This window comes from Triticum dicoccoides, chromosome 5B (genome assembly GCF_002162155.2).
Source record: "Triticum dicoccoides isolate Atlit2015 ecotype Zavitan chromosome 5B, WEW_v2.0, whole genome shotgun sequence".
NCBI lineage: Eukaryota > Viridiplantae > Streptophyta > Magnoliopsida > Poales > Poaceae > Triticum > Triticum dicoccoides.
Genome location: NC_041389.1, coordinates 258144945 through 258152348, shown reverse-complemented (window position 1 = coordinate 258152348; position 7404 = coordinate 258144945). Strand labels below are relative to the sequence as shown.

At 50.0% G+C, this 7404-nt stretch overlaps 1 protein-coding gene across 1 annotated transcript; it reads right to left on the bottom strand.

Moving 5' to 3' along the window:
• Positions 1 to 3308: 3308 nt before the first annotated feature.
• On the bottom strand, positions 3309 to 6447 carry LOC119308296 (stem-specific protein TSJT1-like). The gene is made up of 4 exons (XM_037584400.1): positions 6141 to 6447; positions 4049 to 4289; positions 3695 to 3925; positions 3309 to 3479 (listed from the first exon to the last, which is right to left on the bottom strand). Exons 1-4 carry the CDS (start codon positions 6341 to 6343, stop codon positions 3444 to 3446), a joined length of 711 nt encoding a protein of 236 aa, XP_037440297.1. The 5' UTR covers positions 6344 to 6447; the 3' UTR covers positions 3309 to 3443.
• Positions 6448 to 7404: the final 957 nt, after the last annotated feature.

Here is a 7404-nt window from a genome sequence, read left to right as displayed (position 1 = left end):
GTCATCAAATGTTAAGCGTGCGGACCCTATGGGTTCGAGAACTATGTATACATGACCGAGACTCACTTCCGGTCAATAAACAATAGCGGAACCTAGATGCTCATATTGGTTCCTACATATTCTACGAAGATCTTTATCGGTCAAACCACATAACAACATACGTTGTTCCCTTTGTCATCGGTATGTTACTTGCCCGAGATTCCATCGTCGGTATCTCAATACCTAGTTCAATCTCATTACCGGCAAGTCTCTTTACTCGTTCCGTAATACTTCATCCCTCAACTAACTCATTAGTCACAATGCTTGCAAGGCTTATAGTGATGAGTATTACCGAGAGGGCCTAGAGATACCTCTCCGAAACACAGAGTGACAAATCCTAATCTCGATCTATGCCAACCCAACAAACACCTTCGAAGACACCTGTAGAGCACCTTTATAATCACCCATTTATGTTGTGACATTTGATAGCACACAAAGTGTTCCTCCGGTATTCGGGAGTTGCATAATCTCATAGTCTGAGAAACTTGTATAAGTCATCAAGAAAGCAGTAGCAATGAAACTGACACGATCATAATGCTAAGCTAACGGATGGGTCATGTCCATCACATCATTCTACTAATGATGTGATCCCTTTCATCAAATGAGAACACATGTCCATGGTTAGGAAACATAACCTTCTTTGATTAACGAGCTAGTCAAGTAGAGGCATACTAGGGACTATATGTTTTGTCTATGTATTCACACATGTACTAAGTTTCTGGTTAATACAATTATAGCATGAATAATAAACATTTATCATGAATTAAGAAAATAAATAATAACTTTATTATTGCCTCTAGGGCATATTTCCTTCACCGCAGGCACCCGAGGGGTCAGAAGCAGGGGACTGCGTGTACCAACATATACAAACAGCCACTGCTTCTGGAACCCCTTCTCATGTGGCGATAGCTCGAAATCAATCCCCGAGCCAGGAGTCGCTGCAACAGCTTCGAAGGTTACGCACCCCGAGCGTTGGCGGGCGTCGACCAGACGGAGCAAGAAGAAATGACGAAACAGGGCCACAGAAGGAGCAATGCCGACCATGGCCTCGCAAAGGAAGGCGAAGACATCAAGGAGGATGATGGAGCGGGGATCCAGGTGCAGCAGGTGGATTTGGTAGTGCGAGATTATGGCGTTCAGAAAGGAGAGAAAGGGGAATCAGGCCCGCGAAGAGAGCATGAAGATGGATGGGAATCTAAGTGGCGCTCATATCATCCACAAGCCAAGACGCGGGCCGGGCGGCCGTCGCTTTCCACTCGTTGGAATCGGCTGCGAGAGCGTGGCAGACCTTGTTCAGCCCCTCCCAATTGATCATGTCGACTGTTCGAGAGCCGGCTCCAAGGCCGGCAGGGGTCCAGCCGGGGCGCGCGACCTCCCCTTCTTCTTCCTCTGCTGCGGGGCCATGGTGGAAGCTAGGAAGGGGGAGCAGCGGTGGCACCAGATCTGCGTGAAGGATTGCAAGCATGGGAAGAGAAGGAGCGAGGGCGAAGCGCGACAATCTACAGGGGCGGTCTGCTCTGGCAACGGGCGGCCGCCAGGCATGGCGGATTTCAAGGCAGCGTGGGGAAGTGGAGACGCCCACGTCCCATCAATCGCACACGTCGTTCAAGGCCGCAGGCGGTCAGGGCCCGCGGCGCTCCGCACTTGCCCTTTGGCTTTACCTGGAAGCCAAGTTCGAGCGCGCCTTGGTCCTGGGGGCTACTGTCGGTGTTCTGGATACGGGGGTACCCAGACTTGCCTGCCTGCGGCCCACTGCATGGCTCCATCGACGACCTGGTACGGCCCAGTTTCAGCATCAACAACTCAAGACCCTCGCGAGGGGCCAAGCCTCGCGAGGCGCACGACGCCAAGGCCTCCAAGGGGATCAGCCTCCTTAGGCTGGCTCCGGAGGAGCGGAGATTTCTATGTAAGGCGCACCTCATGAGGCTTAGCTGACGTGAATCATGACGATCAAGACCAGGCGGGCGCCAGGCAGGCACCAGCGGGCACAGAGCACCAGTTTCCTCTTTGGTGCAAAGGAGGCAAGCGGAAGGCGCGGAGTTCCGAGGAATCAACCAATGATTTCCATTCTGGTGGAGCAAGACCAAGACCGCCAGGACGGCAGGATGGAGGTTATCGCCGAGCCCACCGCAGCGTCACGACTAGAGGCTTTTGCAGGCGAAGACCACTTTAGTTAGGATAGGATGTACTCCTTGTCTCTCTTCAAATCTGGCCGTTGTGGGATCCCTTCCCGCCAACATTTGGGAAAAGGACCAAGGTCACTATAAATAGGACTTAGCCACCACCATAGAAAGGGAGACAAATCCGAACGGAGCAAAGCCATTCCTCCTTCACCAGCTCACTTGAGCTCAAGAACACCTCACCTCCTGAGGCTGTTCATCCACTGTACTAGTTCATCCTCAGCCCCTCGAGCCAATCCACCACAAAGCTGGAGTAGGGTATTACACCGCAAGGTGGCCCGAACCAGGATAAACTGATTTGTCTCTCTGTCCCTTTGAGCTCGACGCGCTAGGCTATGAGGATCGCGAGTAGGCAGGCAGGATAGGTTGAGATCTCCGCACGCACCCTAGAGTTTGAATCTATCAAGGGTTTGCGGAACCCGAAATCCGAAAGAGCTCATGTTGGCAACCAATAGATGTATCTTCTTTTATTCATTTACAAAACTATGTGAGAACTATGTCAGACATTTTTATTTTTATTCGGCTTGTAAAACTATGCTATTTCCGGTTCACACTATGTTATTTGATTCAAACTATGCAAATTCATCAATGGAAAACAGGGAGGCCAGCCGGCCACGCGGGCACATATTGGTTAGCCTTGGGCGCGCTGCCGACCCATATCTAAAATAGGGCGGACGCCGGGCGGGCGACCGACCCAAACAACAAAAATCAGACAAAATCGTCGTTCGTTTGGATCGCCGCATTGGAGTTGCTCTAATGAGCCGTAGCTGAGCAAAATCAGCAGCGGCTGACGCGATGAGAATAATTTTTTAGGGGTTAACTCGGATAAAGGTTAGACTAGGTCCGGTTTAACTCCTGAAAGTTAAACCATTACCGTCTTTGAGGGATCGACTAGAGATGCCATAGGTGCACCTACATTTCCTGAGCCCAATGGTACACGCATAACAACAGAGATCGAGAAAGCCTTTTTTTAGATGGAAAGAAAGAAAGCTTATTTGGTTGCTACTACATTAATTGTTACATCCAACTGAAGACGGCCGGTCTTGAATCCACTGCGAGAATTTGAACAGCTAGAGATACAGATGATCAGATACACAACCGAACAGTTCACATAAGATCACAAAGAGAGTAGCACACGCGCCTTGTTGCATTATATTACACCACCACCATATACAGGAGAACGGCGTTGCCTGCTTTGCCCAGCGACGGAGACGAGAGAATCTACTACTGAAGTGCCGCGACAACGGTAGACCCTTCCACCTGCAGAACGAACAAGTTCAGATAGGTTTAGCCCAAGTCTTGTTTTCCTCCTGACTTATTCCTTCCAAGCTACTCCCTCCGTTTGGAATTATTTGTCTCGAAAATGAATGTATGTAAAACTAAAATATGTCTAGATACATCCATTTCTGCGACAAGTAATTCCGAACGGAGGGAGTACATTAATAAGAATCATCAAAAGTAGTGCCACCTCTTACCATGAAAGTTGCACCACAGATTTCCTCCTCATCTGCAGGCACAGCGGTGACCTTGTTCTTGGGATTCTCGTACGACTTGAGGCCTCCAAGAGCGTTCCAGTAGAAGCAACCTTGCGGGAAAGGCGCCAGTGACTTGCCGCAAGATCCTTTCAGCAGGTCGATGTCGTCGGAGAAGGCGACGCAGCCGTCGGCGGTGATTCCCCAGAAGAGCGGCACCTTGCCCTCAGGGCCCTGATCGACCAATACCAACAAAATTAGCAAAAAAAATTCTTTTTAGAAAAGGAGGAGGACCCCCGGCCCCTGCATCTGGACGAAGAACCTCCCCGCTGGAAATTTAGACTTGATCGAGCTTACGGATGCGACGAGGAGGGAGGAGGTGGACTTGTCGAAGAGCACGAAGGCGTAGCTGCCGGTGAGCTGGGAGAGCATGAAGCTGGCGGGATAGGGGGCTCTGTCCCTCAGCGTCTTGTAGGCCTCGATCACGAGGAGCACCTCGTTGCCGCCCTTGGAGAGGCCGTACTGCTGGCTCAACCGCCCCAAGTTGTCCAGGATTCCCTCGAACAGGCAGAAGATCTCATCCTTTGCAGCGAAAGACCTGGATCCACAAACAAAATGCTCCATTCTCAGTGAGTAAAAGCATATCCTGAATTTATTTAATTTTGCAAACAAAAAATACTACTAATAGATGGTCTAACTCATCACAAGCACATGTCCCTTGAGAAAGCAAAATTAGGTAAAGCATCAACGACTTAGTACAAAGAACACCAAAACTTGTTTCAGAAAGGTGTAGAAATTCCTTGGATGCTACTCCTTTAGTGCATCTGCCTAGTACAAGATAAGATAAGATCAAACGACAGCCAGGCCCTACAAATGATAGCGGCGAGTACACGAAAGAGACCGCCGTATGGGCCACAGGGTCCAGCTTCCCTTTGTTTCTTCTGCTCTCCGTGGGAATCTAAACCGGGTGGAAATTTTTCTTTTTTGTGTGTGGAGATTTTCCTAGTAATAGCAACTGGCTGCCAAAAGCACTCTACGGCTCCCTCAACGGCTCAACAAATAACCAAAACAAATACTCTACTAACTGGCATAACATAACCACAAGGATGTTTGCTCTAGTAGCACCCGTTAAATTCAAGTTTGCTCAAATGTTGTCAATGTCACAGCCTGATGGTTTATTCATCCATAAGCTCGTCACGTCAACAACAAAATAGTATTACCAATAGTAGATCACGGGCTTGTGCCTTTTTTTTCTTTTGTTATCTATAATTACTATCCTGCTGAACCTTTGTTCGCCGCCTAACGTAGAATACGAGGCCCGTTTGTTGTCAAGTCAAATTAATGGACACCACGCCTTTGGAAGGTGGCACGATGTTGACCTGCAAGTTGCCAAAGATGTGGTGGCGTTTTTTCGTCTGCATACGTGACAGTTTCTATGCCAACATAGCAATCGACGTCTTCTTGTTTTTGATTGATTTTTTCTATACACTGCCACCTACCATTACACGTGTAGGGTAGATGAACAAAATTGAAAAATATCCCAGGGCCCCAACTAGGAGGCAGGAATTTCATGTTGAAAAAAGGGTCAATTGCCGCAAGATCCGTGATATCCGAGTAAAAAGAAACTGTGTATTCCAAACACGGCCAGAAACTACTCCCCCCATCCCATAATATAAGAGCATAGTGTCAAAAATGCTCTAATATATGTGACGGAGGGAGTAGTTTTTTGTGGCGAGCAATATGTTCATCAACTGATAACTCTCTGTCGCGATCACGAGCCGCGAACTAGGCCAGTGAGATACTACTACAAGCGATAAACTAGGAAACTAGGTTGGTGGCCAGGACCATCACCTAATGGAATGGACTGCGAAGGTTGCATTATTGCTTGCTTTAGTCTTCGGAAAGCAACACCGCCCTTCTAATAAGGACAGGAAATTGTGCGATTATTGGTATCACAACAAGACGCGTCCCATATGGAAATTATCGGAAATCACGGTGCTTATTAGCTACTCCCTCTGTTACAACCAATATATATACTGCCGTGTGAGGTGGTGTGATATGATTGTGACTAGTAGAGCCCACCTTATCATCTAGCCATCCAGGCGGGCGCTAAAAGTCATCCGCAGCATGCGAGAGACATGGCAGGTGTATGCGGTAACGTTTTGGACACTGGTACCGTAGCACCTGGACCATGGCTACCAGCTAACCTCACCATCACGAAGCTTCATCACTAACTAGAGAACAAAAGCAGAGCAAGTGGCTCTGTTTCTAAGGAAGAGCGGAACAAACGATCTCTGCAATCAACCGTTCGTTTCGCTCGATATAAAAGATCTATATGCATGCACAGAGATCAATCGATCTCGAATCCATGGATCCTGCGAGTATTCAATGGAGAGAAGCTTGCTCTCTCCGGGTCGATTGAGCCGCAAAGACGGTGTATTATTATTACCTTGGGAGGAGGAGGGACTGGTTGGCGTGGGAGTAGGCGAGGTTGCCCAGTGATCCCAGCTCCACGGACACGGCCGGGTCGTTGCCGGCGAGGAAGCGCTTCACCAGCTCCGACGCCCGTGTCTTGGGCGATGGCGTCCGGCTCCCGGCCGCCACCAGCTCCGCCGGCACCTCCACCACCTCGCCGCTGAACACCGCCAACATCTTGGCTCAAACAAACTACACCTAGCTAGGTAAGGTATTACAGGTCAGTTGCTGATTGTGGCCTTCCTCACTCCTTGGATAGTTGGACGGGTGAAAGGGAGGAGGGGGAAGGAGCTGGTTATATAGGCCCGGGAGAGTGGCAGAACCCAGGCGCAGGGCCCCTGGTTTGCTTAACCACCTGGGGCCCACGCAGCGTACGTATCTTTCTTTGTGTTTAATTTAATTTTACGGTAAACCGTGGCCGGACCTCCTTTTGGTTAAGCTTAATGCGGATGCATCTCGTGCACATGGAGGTGTCATGCGTCGACGCCCTCTTTCTGCCGGCACGTACTGCAGTACTAATCGTGTCTTACCGTCTAACCAGCACGAGTTCGCGTATGAGAGTGCACATATTGGACACGAAGGCAGATTTTCCTGAAGCAAAGTTGGAACTTTGGTGCTGCCGTGGAGAATATAGAAACGATGGGCCGCAAGTTTATAAGCATCGTTTTTTCTGCATGCCGGTGCGCTCTCGTGTGGACAACCCCGGGGCAGCCCGCATCGAGGAAAAGAAACGGACGCGAGGGACCTCGTCCTGGCGAGCATTATCGAGCATTATCTGCGGGTTCGGCCAAAACCCGGAGGAGGTGTGCATGCGTGTGTCAGCGTGTGCGGTGCGGTGCGGGTGAGGAGGGGCCAAGGGAGGTGACGGATGAAGCCGTGCGCCGGTGGATAGCGACGGGCGATGGGGTGCCTCCTTTGCTTCCGTCGCGTTGCGTGGCCGTCAGGTATCGTGTGGGTGACGCGCGTGGTTTTCGTTGGCATGCGGAAACGCACCTCCAAAGCCGACCCTCAAATCGATAGTATCCGTCTTGACGTAGTTATCCGAACCCCGGAAGATATCCAACACTGATTTTCATCTGTCCACGTAGCAGTCCGGACCATGATATTCATGTAAATTGAAACCAAACGTGGGACTTCGCGGTAGTCCGAACATGAGACACGTCAGACGATCGGCCCACCCAAAAGGAAGTGGAGCCCCACGCCTTTGTAGCTGGCCGCACTATTTTTGTGCCAAAATC